General features: G+C 44.0%; 2 protein-coding genes across 7 annotated transcripts in view; one reads left to right on the top strand and one right to left on the bottom strand.

Annotated features, from left to right (window-relative positions):
* SLC24A2 (solute carrier family 24 member 2) overlaps positions 1–6847 on the top strand; it is an 87822-nt gene extending 80975 nt beyond the window's left edge. For all 5 annotated transcript variants that reach the window (XM_083593377.1, XM_083593380.1, XM_083593379.1 and 2 more), the window contains 3 exons: positions 2412–2501; positions 3519–3685; positions 4916–6847. In XM_083593377.1, coding sequence (XP_083449503.1) covers positions 2412–2501; positions 3519–3685; positions 4916–5165 — 507 coding nt within the window. In that variant the 3' untranslated portion in view covers positions 5166–6847. The remainder of the gene's footprint in view (positions 1–2411; positions 2502–3518; positions 3686–4915) is intronic.
* ACER2 (alkaline ceramidase 2) overlaps positions 1–15803 on the bottom strand; it is a 529013-nt gene that overhangs the window by 487900 nt on the left and 25310 nt on the right. The gene's annotated exons all lie outside the window — the stretch shown is intronic.

A 15803-nucleotide genomic window follows, 5' to 3' on the forward strand; every position in this document is an offset into this window, starting at 1 on the left:
TGAAGTTGTAGCCCCTCCATTTACTATTTTGTATTTCCTTCAGTGGGACGCGGGTGGCGCTGTGGGTTAAACCACAGAGCCTAGGGCTTGCTGATCAGAAGGTCAGCGGTTCGAATCCCCGCAGCGGGGTGAGCTCCCGTTTCTCGGTCTCTGCTCCTGCCAACCTAGCAGTTCGAAAGCACATCAAAGTGCAAGTAGATAAATAGGTACCCCTCCGGCGGGAAGGTAAACGGCGTTTCCGTGCGCTGCTCTGGTTCGCCAGAAGCGGCTTAGTCATGCTGGCCACATGACCCAGAAGCTGTACGCCGGCTCCTTCAACCAATAAAGCGGGATGAGCACCGCAACCCCAGAGTCAGTCATGACTGCACCTAATGGTCAGGGATCCCTTTACCTTTAGGCTTTAACACCTTTGTAGCATGCGCAAATGAGCAGCAAGGCAACTGGTTGCACCATCATACAGCGTAGACCAGGCATGTCCAAAGTCCATTTTGGGGGCCTAATCCAGCCTGCCGGTTGGTTTCATCTGGCCCCTGTGGTAGTTTATTTCCTGAGGTAAAATCCTAAAAAAAACAAAAGCTCAACGACTTTGAGGGGAAATCATAAAAAAGCTCAACAACTTCAGTCCTTTAAAAAAGCCACGGTCCGTCATTTCATCAAATCTGGCCCTCTGTGAAAAAAGTTTGGACACAACTGTAGACAGATTAAACACTTAAAGAGAAATTCTCTTGGAAACTCAGGGCCAGTGCAAACCAGCTGGGGTTGAGGAATGTACTAACTCTGATTCAAATGATGTCCCTGTACACCTTTTTGTTGTTGTTGTTGTTGTTCTCAAAACCTATTTGGGCACGTTTTCCAAAGAAATCTTAATTAATTCACGTATTTCTAGCAGTGGATTCGTGCTGCTCATAGGAATATGCTTTAAGGAACAACTCGTTTGTTTTATCAAAAGTTATTTGGTAGTAATAATGACTGTCACCCAGTTAAAGAAATCTTAGTCAATTATGGACTGGCTTTAATCAAACTGGTAATTTATTCTTCATGCTTTGGGGGATGTAGGTGTATTTTCACAAGTGATACCATTGTAGGAGAGGCATTACCTCCTGTGAAGAATAAATGTATCTTCTTTGATGGTGCCTATCATCTGTAGCTGTGCTGTATTCAAAAGCTCGCTAGGCAGCACATTTTAATAATGTTAATTATTTTTCTGCACGTACTTACACAAAAGCACTTAGAGTTAAAATAATTAACATTATTAAAATGTGCTGCCCGATTATTTGGGGAGCTTTTGCATTGATTAACCTAATGTTTAAAGGTTGTTGCTCTAGTTTTAATGTATTGCACTTCATAATTTAAGAGCTGAAATGTGCATCAAGGGAATCTAAATTGCTCAGATGAAGCATTGCATATCAGCTGCACTGAGCCAGCTAATCTTCCTTCAAGTTGCTGAATCCAATTGGTGTTGTCAGGGTGGAAATTTGATATTTGCTTTATAGAAAATACTTGTCAGCATGTCCTATTGCCATGACGGCAGGAAAGATGCCTAGTAATAAGGAAGGTGCTAGGTTCTTTCCAATACGCATTACAAAAAAAGTCATGCATTTCTTCTGGAAGGAAATGTTCAGATGGGAAATAGGCAAAGGTAAAGGGACCCCTGACCATTAGGTCCAGTCGTGGCCGACTCTGGGGTTGCGGCGCTAATCTCGCTTTACTGGCCGAGGGAGCTGGTGTACAGCTTCCGGATCATGTGGCCAGCATGACTAAGCCGCTTCTGGCGAACCAGAGCAGCACACGGAAATGCTGTTTACCTTCCCGCCGGAGCAGTACCTATTTATCTACTTGCGCTTTGAACTGCTTGCTTTTGAACTGCTAGGTTGGCAGGAGCAGGGACCAAGCAACGGGAGCTCACCCCGTTGCGGGGATTCAAACCGCCGACCTTCTGATCGGCAAGCCCTAGGCTCTGTGGTTTAACCCACAGCGCCACCCATGTCCCTTCAGATGGGAAATAGCCGATGGATAGTTTCAACTAATCCTTTCAGAACCCTTTTGCCATGCCCTCTCTCACATTAGAGATGCAAAGATCTTGTGGAAATGTGCTTCGAAGACACAGGGGCATTTCAAAACTAGAGGAGGGGGGTAACAACATTCAGCCAATTGCAAGGGCCGGCTCCTGGATGCATTAAGGATTAAATTATGAAAAGGTTTATTACAGGAGCATTTCCTCTGATTATTTCTGTCTGCCTTGAAGGATTAAGTTAGAAGGATAAAAATGTGGTTGGGGTGGATTGGCCATGCACATAGAAGCAAAACAGATTATACATCTGGGTAAATTTCAGTAGAATGCCTCATTTTGTGGACTTTGGACTAAACTAGCAGCACCTCTGCTTACTGTTCCCATTCTTTCTGTTTTTCAGAGCTCAAAGAAGTTTTTCCCCTTAACGTTTTTCGGATCGATCTCTTGGATAGCAGTATTTTCTTACCTAATGGTCTGGTGGGCACATCAAGTAAGTGAAAGATACATCTCTATTTTGTGTGTAACCATTCCGGTCTGAAAATTTCACTATATCGCAAGCTAACTTAACTTGATACATCTAATGGCTTTTTTACTCTGCTTCTGTACCTTGACGATAAAACTGGTAGAGTGAGATGAAGCTCTGGATGTAAGGATGGGGGACGGAAGCTGTTTTTTATTTAGTACTGTTATTTAAGACCTTCCGGGGCAACTTAAAACAGGAAAGGGGTATGGAGCTGTAGAACAATACCATAAAATAAATAAAATAGCCATTTCAGCATAAAAACAGAACAGGGTACTGAAGAAACCCACCCTGGAAAAATAAAAAGGTCTTCAGCTGGTGCTGGAAAGATGCCAGACAAGAGGTGCCACAGTCGAAAAGGCCCTGTATCCAGGCACGGCCCTCTTCATTTGAAAAAGTGCTATAGATCTGTAGAAGAAATTCTGAGGATAATTTTTATATCTAAAAATGTACCTATGGAGTTGGGGAGCTAAAATAGCATGGTGCTCAAAAGCGAAATCAGCAGCACACCTAACAGCTTGACGAATGCCAGACCAGCTAAGGGAACAGGTAACAAATGCTGAAAGCCCTTTGAAAGAAGACCATTGGTGTTATTAGTTCAATAAGGAAAGCTCTCTTCATAGATCAGCTAAGACTAAATATGGACTCACCAAAGAGCAAAGGGAAGGTCTGCTTGGACATGTAGCCATTCTTCCTCCTGGCGACCTGCTCCATTAAGGACGTCAGCCCTGAATTAAGCACACAGAGAGACTAGAGCAGGCATAGGCAAACTCAGCCCTCCAGATGTTTTGGGACTACAACTCCCATCATCCCTAGCTAACAGGACCAGTGGTCACGGATGATGGGAATTGTAGTCCCAAAACATCTGGAGGGCCGAGTTTGCCTATGCCTGGGCTAGGGTATACTTCTCTCCTCTGCTAAGTAAAGTATGTTTCGCAAAGAAGCGTTTCTCGCTGCCACGATTTCAGCATATTATTTTGTGTTTAGGTGGGAGAAACCATTGGCATCAGCGAAGAAATCATGGGTCTGACGATTTTAGCTGCAGGCACATCGATCCCTGACCTAATTACCAGTGTTATTGTGGCACGTAAAGGCCTGGGGGACATGGCAGTGTCCAGCTCTGTCGGAAGTAACATCTTTGACATCACTGTGGGGTAAGTAATGTTTTTCTTTCTTTTTTTAAAGCGGCAGCACCCAATTTTAACTTAAGCCACAGATTGAAACTTCACACTACAGTTATTAGTTGCAGTTCTTTCTTGCTACTTTGGGGAAAAGATTTAAATTAGAAATACGAAACCTCAAGGGAAAAGTAGTTCTCAACCTGTGAAAGTTACTTCTCTTCATGGATTTGTTTATCATTTTTACCACTTAACATACTATACTAAAAATCTCTTAAGAGGTTTACATAGGAACAAGTATCCAAACTAAGTCTAAAACAGACCCATTGAAAACAGGGAACATGACTTTGTTAGGCACATTCATTTGAAAGGGTCTACTCTGAGTAAATTGAACATAATAAATGCTAATAAAATGATCTAAAATCTGGATTAAAAACAAGTTAAAATAAGACACAACTGCGTATCACAAATAAAACTGAGTGGTTTATATTAACAACCCAGCCATGCGTAAAGGCATGTTAAATGTGACATTCTTATGCTAGTTGGTGTTGGCTTTATCATATAGCTTTCACTGCCACTGTGTTGATGGTGTGGCAAAATGCACTTTTGCTGCCTTTGACCACTGTCCGGAGAATGGTGTGATACTCAAGGTGACAGGAGCCGGTTCTCCTTACAGTGGACCTCAGCCAGCAACCTCCTCGTCATCTTCTGGCGCAGAAAACACTTCGCCCCATCTAATGCACTTGTTGTTGTTGTTTAGTCATTTAGTCGTGTCCAGCTCTTCGTGACCCCATGGACCAGAGCACGCCAGGCACTCCTGTCTTCCACTGCCTCCCGCAGTTTGGTCAAACTCATGCTGGTGGCTTCAAGAACACTGTCCAACCATCTCATCCTCTGTCGTCCCCTTCTCCTTTTGCCCTCCATCTATCCCAGCATCAGGGTCTTTTCCAGGGAGTCTTCTCTTCTCATGAGGTGGCCACGGTCTTGGAGCCTCAGCTTCAGGATCTGTCCTTCCAGTGAGCACTCAGGGCTGATTTCCTTCAGAATGGAGAGGTTTGATCTTCTTGCAGTCCATGGGACTCCCAAGAGTCTCCTCCAGACTCTAATGCACTACCATTCTCCAAAGAAATGTTTCCGTGCTCCCTACTGATAGCCTTTCCAATGTCGCTTGTGAGCTAAATCACACTGTCTTCCAGTTGTTAGCAAAGCCTACCTTTGCGAAAGCTTTTCCAATATTTTTTCTCTCTCTCTCTCTTCCCCCAACAGCCTTCCTCTGCCATGGCTCCTCTACGCTGTGATCAACAATTTTGTCCCTGTGGCCGTGAGCAGCAACGGGCTCTTCTGCGCAATAGTCCTCCTTTTCATCATGCTGCTCTTCGTCATCCTCTCCATTGCGGCTTGCAAGTGGAGGATGAACAAATTCCTGGGCTTCACCATGTTTGGGCTTTACTTTGTGTTCCTGATCGTCAGTGTCCTTCTAGAAGACAGGATCATTGTGTGCCCTGTGTCTATTTGACAAGGAAGGAGGTGCCACTTTCTTGAACAACACCCCACTCCCCACACACACACAAATTGCAAAAGCAAATGCTCAAACCAGAACCAGACAAGAACAAAGAAACAGTCTTGCAAGACAAGATAAGCAACGTCTTTGGAACCCTCTAATTTAAAACAGTGGGGAGAGGGAGAGCTGAAGTCATGAAGCGAGGCGTGGAGAAGTTCAGCTCATACAATTGCTGCCGCTGAACCGTGTTGTGGCTGCTTCAGAAACATGGTCTTGGAGAAGTCCCGTTGCTTATCTGTTGGAGGTATTGTGCATGTATTTTATAACAATGTTAAGCTATTACGCATGCTACACCTAGGATCTGCTCCCATGCATCTTTCTCTCTCTATCTATATATTAACAAATACATGCTACACAAAGAGAGAGAGAGAACGCAATATCTTATAAACATACAGGAAAATGCCGATATCCATCTTTTGGGAGACGCAATTCTCCTGTTTGGGATTTTATCTGTTCATGTAATGTAACAGAAAGAGTTATCAGCACCCAGTGCTGTCAGCATGAAGCGAACGACAGACAAGAGATGACTCTCCGTGGATCGTGTGCTGTTCCGGTGCAGCTAGCACGTGACGTGGACACGGAGGCTCTGCAGGTTTGAGAAGCGTGCAGATGTTTAGAGCAGATCAGTAGAAGTTGGGTTGATCCACACACCCCAGACTGTGAGAAATCAATAACCTTTATATGAGGCCAGTCAAATTAAACAAAACAAAAAAGTTCGGATACTTGCATCTCCTGTATGTTCCTGCTTATCACAGCATTACTCCAGCAGCAAGCAACTATTATGTACATGTGTGAAAGAAGCGTCACAGGTCGCATATCACAGAGGTTGTGCATTTCCTCTTATACAATACTTTACCAGTGGCGGAAGTTTGCACACTCAGATGTGCAGCATCGGAGAGGCGAGTGGTCAAGCGATGTCCATGCATGTGAGAACCAGCCTTTAATCCCCAAAAAGATGCACCCTGGCTTGCTCTGGCTTCCTTAGAAGGATCTCTGCATTTTTGCTATTGTTCTTCATATATATATATATATATATATATATATATATATATATATATATTAGCAGGACATCTTTGAGGTACTTACAGGTAAAACCCACACTTGAAGTGTGGACTCCCATCACCCACAGCATTTACATAAAAATGTACCACTACTACATAAATATACTCATTTTCGTAGTGCAGCAATACTGTAAGGATACAAAGTCATTTTAAATGCTGTTTCCATTAGTACATTTGCCTTGTCATATGAAAGATGCTAGTGTGGCTTCCATGTAGCTTTTTAAAATAGAACTTCAAAACTGCTCTATGATGGGGACAAGAACAGAAGCGGATAAATCCCATAGGTTATTTCCTTTTGTTACCTGCACTGCTGTGCACACTTCCATGTTCCTTTTCTGCTAAAACTTTGGGGATGTTTGAGAAGGTAAATCATTTCTAGGGATGTGGAACTAAGTGGTTTGAAGCCGTTTTCTGAAGTTGCTGAGGAATGGGAAGATCTAATTGGGACAGTGAACAATTAAAGTTTCATCCATCTCCTGTAGAAGCCCCAGGAAGAGGGACAGTAGCAAAGGAGAAGCAAAAGAGGTTTCATATTTACTAAGACTCAGCATTAAATAGAACAGCTGTAAAAAACTTTTTTAAAAAACCAGCCCTTCCTTCTACAATAATCAGCACTTATCTGTGAAGCATCTTCTACCTTGTTAAAACTCATGCCATCTCAGTTCCATGAGTGATTCATTACCAGTGTTCTTGATACCCTAGGTCACCCATGCGCCATGGAAGCATGATACTTAAGACCATATAACTGAGGACTCAGCAGATGTTGATGCTGAGCTTTCCTGTTCGTCTCACGCTTCCGCTTTCTTTCGTACTCTGTCTATGCATGCATCTGTACATAGCTATATTCATGCATAGCTATATCCAGGTAAATCACAGAACTCACAGAAAACAAGCCTAGATATTAGCCTAGGCATATTAAAACAAAAGTGGTGGAAAGCGAGATAACAAGTGAAAGCAAGAAAATTACCAAATACTAGCAGCATAACTGCTGTTCCTTTCTTGTTTCTAAGCTGCTGCAGCATCTTCCTGGGCAAACTTTTGTTTCTTGTTTCCTGGAACATCCCTGGTGCCCTTTTGAGGCCCTGTTTGTTCATTGTGCCCTTTGGGGTTGCATCCAGGGCTGGGCTTGATACTGACACACATACCGCCATGTTGTAAATTCTATGCATGTTCCTTGAGGTTTACTCCAGCTTCCAGAATCTAGCAGGGCTTTCTGCCATCTCACAGGACTGCAGCCAAAGTTAATATCCGTACGTTGTGTTAAAATACCTGGGCTAGGATTCAAAGATCTGTTCGCCCCTAAAGAGGGAGCTTTGCACTTGTGTTTCACAAACATCTCTTCTGAAATGCAAATCGGTTGTGATAGGACACTGGGTGGGGAGGTTGTGGGGGAGGTCAGAAATTGCTCTGGATGATTCTAAGCCCTTGGACATGCCCAAAGCACTTATTTTTATCTTGGCCCTTTTTATCTTTGTTTGAAAAGTTAAAGTGTAATGTGTTCATGCCCATAGAACAGGCACATCCAACTTGCAAGAGACTGCGAACTACAGTTGTTGAGTTTTTGGGGGGGAGGGTGAGCTTTTGGGGGGAGGATCCACCATGATCAACCACAGACACCCCACGATCGACCGGTAGATCATGATCGACCGGTTGGACATGCCTGCCATAGCGGTCTTCAGCTTTCCTTTTCAAAATGTCAGCTGTGAGGGCAGTTCCTCTATGGACCACTGTCACCAAGAACTCCCTATCTCATGCCCCTGCCCTTCTGCCTTCTGCCACGGATGAAATGAAGAGCAGGGCATCTCCTGCCAATCGTAATCCCTGGGTCAGTTGGCAGTGAGTAAGATGATCCTCAGGTCCTTGAGTCCCAAATCATTTAGAGCCTTTTATGCTAACAGCAAGTCCATAAGCTGGGTCTGTGGAAAAGCTGGTTGCAGTTCTTAAGCTGAACAATCCTTTGCATAATTAGCTGAGAAAAACTGCTTTTTCTCTTCTTTTGCAGTTCAGTAGCTTCACTTCTAAAGGTAATGATGTAATGGCATTGATGAAGATGGCATGTACTAACTTGCTTGAGCTGGGTGGGCTGGCAAAACATCATAGATCATTTTTATCCAATAGCTGTTTGTAGCCTTTACTTGCAGATTCACACCTGCAATAAAGACATGGGGGAGGGGAGAAAATATGCATTTTGGCAGTGGCGTAGCGTGGGGGGTGCAGGGGGGGCCGGCCGCACCGGGCGCAACATCTGGGGGTTAGGGTTAGGGGGCGCAAATCCATGGGTTAGGGGGCGCAGATTACTTGCCTTGCCCCGGGTGCTGACAACCCACGCTACGCCACTGCATTTTGGGGTGGGAAGAAGCTGTACGGCACTTCATCTCTCAGAAATCAAAATCCACATTAAAATTGGAGCAGCTTCAGATGCAAGATTATGATTAAGGGTTTGGAATGCATGTCATAGGAAGAAAGGCCGCTGACTCAGAAGTAGGCTAGCTTTTCAAAAACACCATTTGGGGAGACAACTGTGCAGGAAGCTGTGGGGTGGGTGGTTCTGCAGAACAACACAGTGACATTTGGAGAGGGACAGAGAACCTTAGGAACAAACGGTTCCAACAAATGGCTGGGGCCTCCGTTTGGCAGAGATGCTCCTCGCAGAGTTCTGTGCTTTCCACCACTCGGTTTCCATGGCTTCAGCATTCCTAGTTGTTTGGAAAGTTAAAAGTGCAATATTAGGTTATTAGAACCTTGTAGCACAAATCATTGGCATCATCAGCACATGAAATGCAGCCACACATGTTTATTTGTGCCCTGATTACCCCCTTAGTGCTGTCAAGGCATAACTATGTATTTACAAGACACAATGGGAAGAATAACCCCATCAGGACCTAGAACCACTGAAAGTGTAGACAATTCTCAGAAACCAGAATGGAGGCTTAGTTTCCAACAGTAGGGAGTATGACTTCTCTTAATAACTCTTTGACCCTTCTCAGGAAAAAAAAAGAGAGGCAAATTAACATAATTAATTCCAGTTGCAGAATTCAGCTTTTCTTGGCGCAGGACTTGAATTCCTTAGGTGCTTAATTAAAATTTGTTTTTAGCGCAGAGTACACAACAGCCCTGATGCTTTCTAATTCTGTGTAGTTATGAAACATCTGGCTGACTTCAGATAATCCAGGACTTTGCCCAATACTTTCTTGGACATTTTAATATCAGTGAGATGACTGTATGCTTTTCAAAACTCCGTAGTCAGGTATGCCTGAGATCCTTTATAGATTACAGAAATTAGTACTTCTCATAAATTAGGCTTGGTTGAATTTCACATCGCTGTTTTAAAGTGCTGCAGTTCCTGCTTTGAGAAGCACCAGTGAGATTTAAGTGGTGCATTGCTCTTGATAGCTTTCTCTGCAAATTTCTGGTCCTTCTGTAGTTAAAAATAAAATGTCCCCTGAGTGCTTCAGCTCCTGCTAGTTTAAACTAGTACCGACATTCCCATCAGAGCTGTAATACAAGTGAGGTTTTCCTTGCATGCAGACGGAAAAGCTTATCTAGTGACGGTCACTTGAATGGCTGTAGATGGCGATTTTGAATTGAGTTCGAAATGGTTAGATGTTAGGCGTTTAAGTGCAGATTTCTCGTGTACAGAAACACATTCAGTTTGCATGTAAAGTGTGTGGACCCCAATGGAACTTGCGCCCAAACATGCTTCAGGTTCATTTAAACACACACACTTGGGCTGCAATCCTGTATCCTGTACAGGGTTGCACTGTTAGATGCAAACACTAAGTAACAAGTAGATAAATAGGTTCTGCTGTGGTGGGAAGGTAAACTGCGTTTCTGTGCGCTCTGGTTTCCGTCATGGTGTTCCGTTGTGCCAGAAGCAGTTTAGTCTTGCTGGCCACATGACCCGGAAAGCAGTCTGCAGACAAAGCCGGCTCCCTCAGCCTGAAAGCGAGATGAGCGCTGCAACCCCATAGTCGCCTTTGACTGGACTTAACCATCCAGGGGTCTACCATAGACCCCTGAAGAATCACATCATTCTGATTTGAAAAAGCGGGTTGCTAACAGTACTGCAGAGGACCTCTGAAGGCTGCTGGTGTTCTGTAGATAGTGGCACTCAATGCGAATTGCATTTCTTTTTTAACAGGGAACATTGCCCACCAACCTAGGCAGCTTGCCTTACACAGAGTTAGACCATTTGTCCATTTAGCTCAGTACTGTCTCTACTAACTGGCTGCACCTTCTTCGAGTTTCTTCCCTAGCCCTAACAAGAGATCCCAGGGATTGAACCTTCAACTTTATTCATACAAAGCAGATGTTCCGTGCAGTCCTTCTCTGGTGTAATTCCAAAAATTTGATTCTCCAGGGTCAGATTACCACCTTGATAGCAACCTTTTTTGTTTTTAAGTTGATTTCAGAAATTAATATTGCAAAAGCCTCCAACATCACATTTAGTCATTGGGGGAATGACCTGGAAAGCTGTACCTGTGTCGTTCCACTGCTGCAGTTTGCAAATTATTTTCTGCAGAACAGATCTACATATGTCAGTAGAACTACTTCTGAATAAGTATCCTGTAAATTGCAGTTCAGTAACAAATTTGCACTTTCTCAAGATCAGCCATTGATTGTGAAACATTGATAAAGCATTATGAATGACAATCATATATTATTTTTTTAATAGAGTATTTTTTAAAAAACCCAAGCAAGCAAACCCACGTTTCCTTTGTTACTTAGGGGGGAGAGTATTGATTTCAAGCTGCTAATTATTTACTTATTTTAAAGAATTGTGTTTTGTTTTTTTTTAAAAAGAAATTAATATATGCAGGCCCAAAATAAAAATTTATTTTTATGTGAATTTATTTATTGCTATTCCTCGAATGAAAATGGGACAAATGAATCAGTATTTTCTCTGTGAATAAAAAAATTTGTACATAGTGTGAAAGCTCTTATTTGTACATAAGTGTTGCAGAAATATTCTTCTGAATGTGTTTCTTCACTATAAGTACTGAATTTTAATTATTGTGACTCGTGTACACTTTTCCACAGCTACTCTGTGTTCCTGTAACTCCTCATAAGGCACCTTGTGTAACTTAAAAATCATATAAGTGTGGAAATAAATGAACAAATTTAAAACGTGAGCGACCTAAACAAGGCTGTGTTTTCTTTTTCTCCTCCAACTCCACCTCCCAAAGAACCTTGGGAAACATAGTTTGTACCACACAAAGCTACAGTTCCCAGCAAGCCTAACAAACCTTAGGCTTCTTCGGGCAGGGGAGTAATGTGTCTTCTTAAATATATAAACTTTATAACTCTTTGCTGGAGGGAGTTTGGCACGAGGTTCCTGTTCTGGGCTCTGCCCCTGTACTGTTCATGACACAGCTCTCCCCCCAGAGATAGTTGTCATCGCACCAAACACATCACCAAGATTTAAATTGGTACGTTTCCAATTATCGCTGTAGCAACTTTGGACCTAGATATTTTTAGATTAAAGCTACTTAGCAGCAAGGAAGTCATATGCTGGTCTCTCAGCAAGATGCTTTTCTGTTTTCTGAATCTAGTGGTCCCTCGAAAGTCCAGCAACGGTGCACGTCTGGGTAGGCAAGGGGGTCAGGTTCTCAAAGAGCTTGGCTTTCCCGCACTGCCCACTTCCTACTGATGGCTCCAGCTAGTCAACAGTCAAAATACCTATCAAAATAGCTTATTAAGTGCAAGGCTGCTCTGCCACCCTTAAGCTTCTCTCGCGACTTGCAGCCTGCCCCACTAGGCTTCCTGCTAGAGGCTTTTCCTGGAAGCCTTAATGGAGGACAGGGGGCAGGTAGCAGACAGAAGGCAGAGCGTCTCAGTGAAGGAAATCTAGCCCCTCGAAAAAGCAGCCCTATCTCACCCAGATTAGCATTGGCAGGTGCCAGGAAGAGTGCGCCGGGCTCATATGGGACTGTGCCAGCACCTCTGTGTTTAGCAACAGGTGTGCTTGTGGCAATCACACAGGGTCCCCAGACGTTTCACCATCTATTGATCCCTGTGCCACCACTTGATTTCACCATCTATTGATCCCTGTGCCACCACTTTATTTCTCGCTGCCACCACCCAGGCCCTACCTGGTACAATACTGAGTCCAGTCAGGTTTAAATTGGAACATAAACTTCTGTTTATTTATTGCAGTTTAACAAGTGCGTGGTTTCATAAACGGTATCGGTCAATTACAGTCATGGGGTGCCTATCCAGACCTATAACTTCCGCTACCTGATCTCACTCACTAAACCAGCTCTCAGATATTTACTTGTCTTCCTAGCTCCTAACTGTTCCTGACTCAACTTCTTTCGCTACACTAACTCAACCTACCCCCAGACTCTATCCCAATTCACTCCCACTCCAACCAACCACCCAACTCCCAACGAACTCCTCTCTTCGCCCCTCCCAGAGCTGGTTTTATAGTCCCTCTGACTCCACCCCCCGGGTTCTGATTGGGTAACTTGTTTAACTAATTCACCTCCAGCACTCTCATATGTTAACATCACAGTGCTCAAGAGCACATGAAGGAAATTTGGTGATTTAAAGTTGACAGTGTGTCATGATGGCAACTCATAGCAGGAACTGAAACATTGTAAGGGGGAAAAGTAGTTCGGGGGGGGGGGCATTGACTAAGGAAGAGGACTACAGCTCATTATTGTTAAGTCTTGTACAGCACAGGGTTAATTAGCTACTTTGCCAATTTCAATCTCGTGCCTGCATCAGTTACTGTACAAAAATTGACGTGCGATTATTACAAAGATGAGGTTTTGTGTTTTTTTTAAAAAAAGAGCTGAGCTAAGAGATGATAGTGTTGTTTCCAGCTTCTTAACAATTTCAGCAAATGTGTTTTGTCAATTTTTACATGTTTGATAGTACATTCTCTGGCAAACTCTATTGTCGTGTTCCTTAGCACCCGTTCTTGCAGCTACAAGTGTTAAAAACAAACAAAAATATGTATATGGTGGGTCCTAAAAATAAAGTGTCAAAAACCAAGGTAAAAAGGTACATATTCAGCAAACATATTGTCCATTCAAGGCCTGTGATATGAGGAGAGTATTTGAGGGGGCCCGATGAGCATGTGAATCAACCCAGGCAGGAAGAACTTTCCTCTCTTTGCGATCAGTTGTTCCAAACACTTGAATCAACTCACTGGTGGGACACACAGACTATGCACAGAGTCATAAGCCTTAACCATATATAGAGAATTCTAGAACTGTAGAGTTGGAAGGGACTATGAGGGTCCAACCCCCTGCAGTGGAGGAATTTTTTTGCCCCATGTGGGGCTCAAACCCACAACCCCGAGATTAAGAGCCTCATGCTCTGCCAGCTGAGCTATCCTATCAGAATACGCAGCAACAGTGATAGAAAGAAAGAAAGAAAGAAAGAAAGAAAGAAAGAAAGAAAGAAAGAAAGAAAGAAAGAAAGAAAGAAAGAATTGGGGGACCATAGCTGTCAACTTACAGATTTGAAAATAAGGGACCAGCAGCCTCGAAAATAAGGGATCAGGAGCCAAAATAAGGGATTTTCTGGGCACAGGTATGTTCAACTTCTGAGCCCCTCCGAGCCAAAGGCAGAAAGCCCAGCCAGCAGCCAAACGAAGCCTATCAATAAGGGACAGCAGCGGGACATGGCACTGGGATAAGGGACTGTCCCGCCAAATAAGGGACGCTTGACAGCTATGTGGGGGACTGACAGGGTGGTGTGCCAAGATTTGGGGGTCGGGGGGGGAATTCATAGCAGGGGACCTAGTCTCGTTTGAAGCTTGGTGTTTAAATAAAATAGATAAAGCAATTTGGTTGCTATGCACCCAAGTAGCAAATAAGGCATTCATCATTTAAGTGGGACTAAAGAAGGAAATGATTGATGGGTTCAGGCAAGTAGGAAAATAAGTGAGCAAATTATGTAAGAGATTACACACAGAAGTAGCAGTGCCATTCTATGTACGTCTACTCTGAAGCAAGTCACACAGGGGTCATTTTGACTTACTCCCACACAACATAGGCTCTATGGACTTAAATGGCTAATGGACAGACAGGAACGGCAAGCCCCTGGGAGCAGATCTCACTGAACACAGCTGGACTTGCTTCTGAGTAGACATACCTAATATTTCACTGTAAAGGCTTTACTGTCGCAACGAACTTTAGCATCCACTTGCGTAATTTACAGAAGTGTCTCCTTGGTGCAAAATGGACCAGAAATTACTTGGTGCTAAGTCTGTGTAGCGCAATTGCGGGTGGCGCTGTGGGTTAAACCACAGAGCCTAGGACTTGCCGATCAGAAGGTCAGCGGTTCGAATTCCTGTGACGGGGTGAGCTCCCGTTGCTCGGTCCCTGCTCCTGCCAACCTAGCAGTTCGAAAGCACGTCAAAGTGCAAGTAGATAAATAGGTATCGCTCCGGTGGGAAGGTAAACGGCGTTTCTGTGCGCTGCTCTGGTTCGCCAGAAGTGGCTTAGTCATGATGGCCACATGACGCGGAAGCTGTACGCCGGCTCCCTCGGCCAGTAAAGCGAGATGAGCACCGCAACCCCAGAGTCGGTTATGACTGGACCTAATGGTCAGGGGTCCCTTTACCTTTACCTTTAAGTCTGTGTAGTGCAATTGCCAGTTACAAATCACAGCGTCCAACTCTGCTGGTTTTTACATCCTTTGGGCTGTGGACACAGTTTGACATTCCCCCTTCTGATTGAGCGGCTCTGTGACATCTCCCACCACATTGGGCAAATAAGCTTTTTCCATTCTAATGCTACGGTTTCGTTTGCGAGGAAATCTATCTACACCTGTCAGTCACAATTTAGGAAACAGTACAGGCTGAGATAACAGCACTGAGAACTGGGAGGACTGCAGATGGAGCTGCCCTCTCTGACTGGCTAAGCAAGGTCTGAGGTAAAGCTTGTTTCATTAACTCAGAGCCCTCTTTCTCACGCACAGCCGCTGCGCACAGGGAGAAGCCATGTGCCGTCCACCTTGTGAGCGGCTCTTGCATGGAGCCGGACATCTCTCAGTGGCAGGAACCTGATGCAAGCGTCTTTATATATCCTTAAACCTCTTACCAGTGCACCTTTCTTGGACGAGGGCAGCTCTGCGCAAGGTACAGAATGGGCTGGCGCTTGTGAGGAAAGGCGGTGGAAGAGTTATGGACTGCCACAATGCCATTGAAAGCAAGGCAGACAAATGCCAGAACATACATACACACAGAGAACAAGTCTTACTGTTCCTTAATTAAGTAATTGATTTAATGCAGGGCTGCTATATTTAAGCGGCAGTTACAATGCTTAGTTGAAGAATCAGATTTCTATTATTTTCAAGCGTCCGTAATTAATTGGGCAATGGACCTTCAAAACACTGGTCTTTTTTTTTTTATCACAAGCACTTGCAAGAGGTGCCCCAATGTTTTTTGGCGCAGGGGGACCTTTAAGACATCAAAGAAACTCGTGAGCAGTTTCACAGGAGGAAAAATCGGCAGTGCTCAGTTCCACTGCCCCCAAACAGGCAAAACAGCTAAGCACACCCCAAAACAATAGAAAAG

Source organism: Podarcis filfolensis, assembly GCF_964270895.1.
Source record: "Podarcis filfolensis genome assembly, chromosome: 17".
Lineage (NCBI taxonomy): Eukaryota > Metazoa > Chordata > Lepidosauria > Squamata > Lacertidae > Podarcis > Podarcis filfolensis.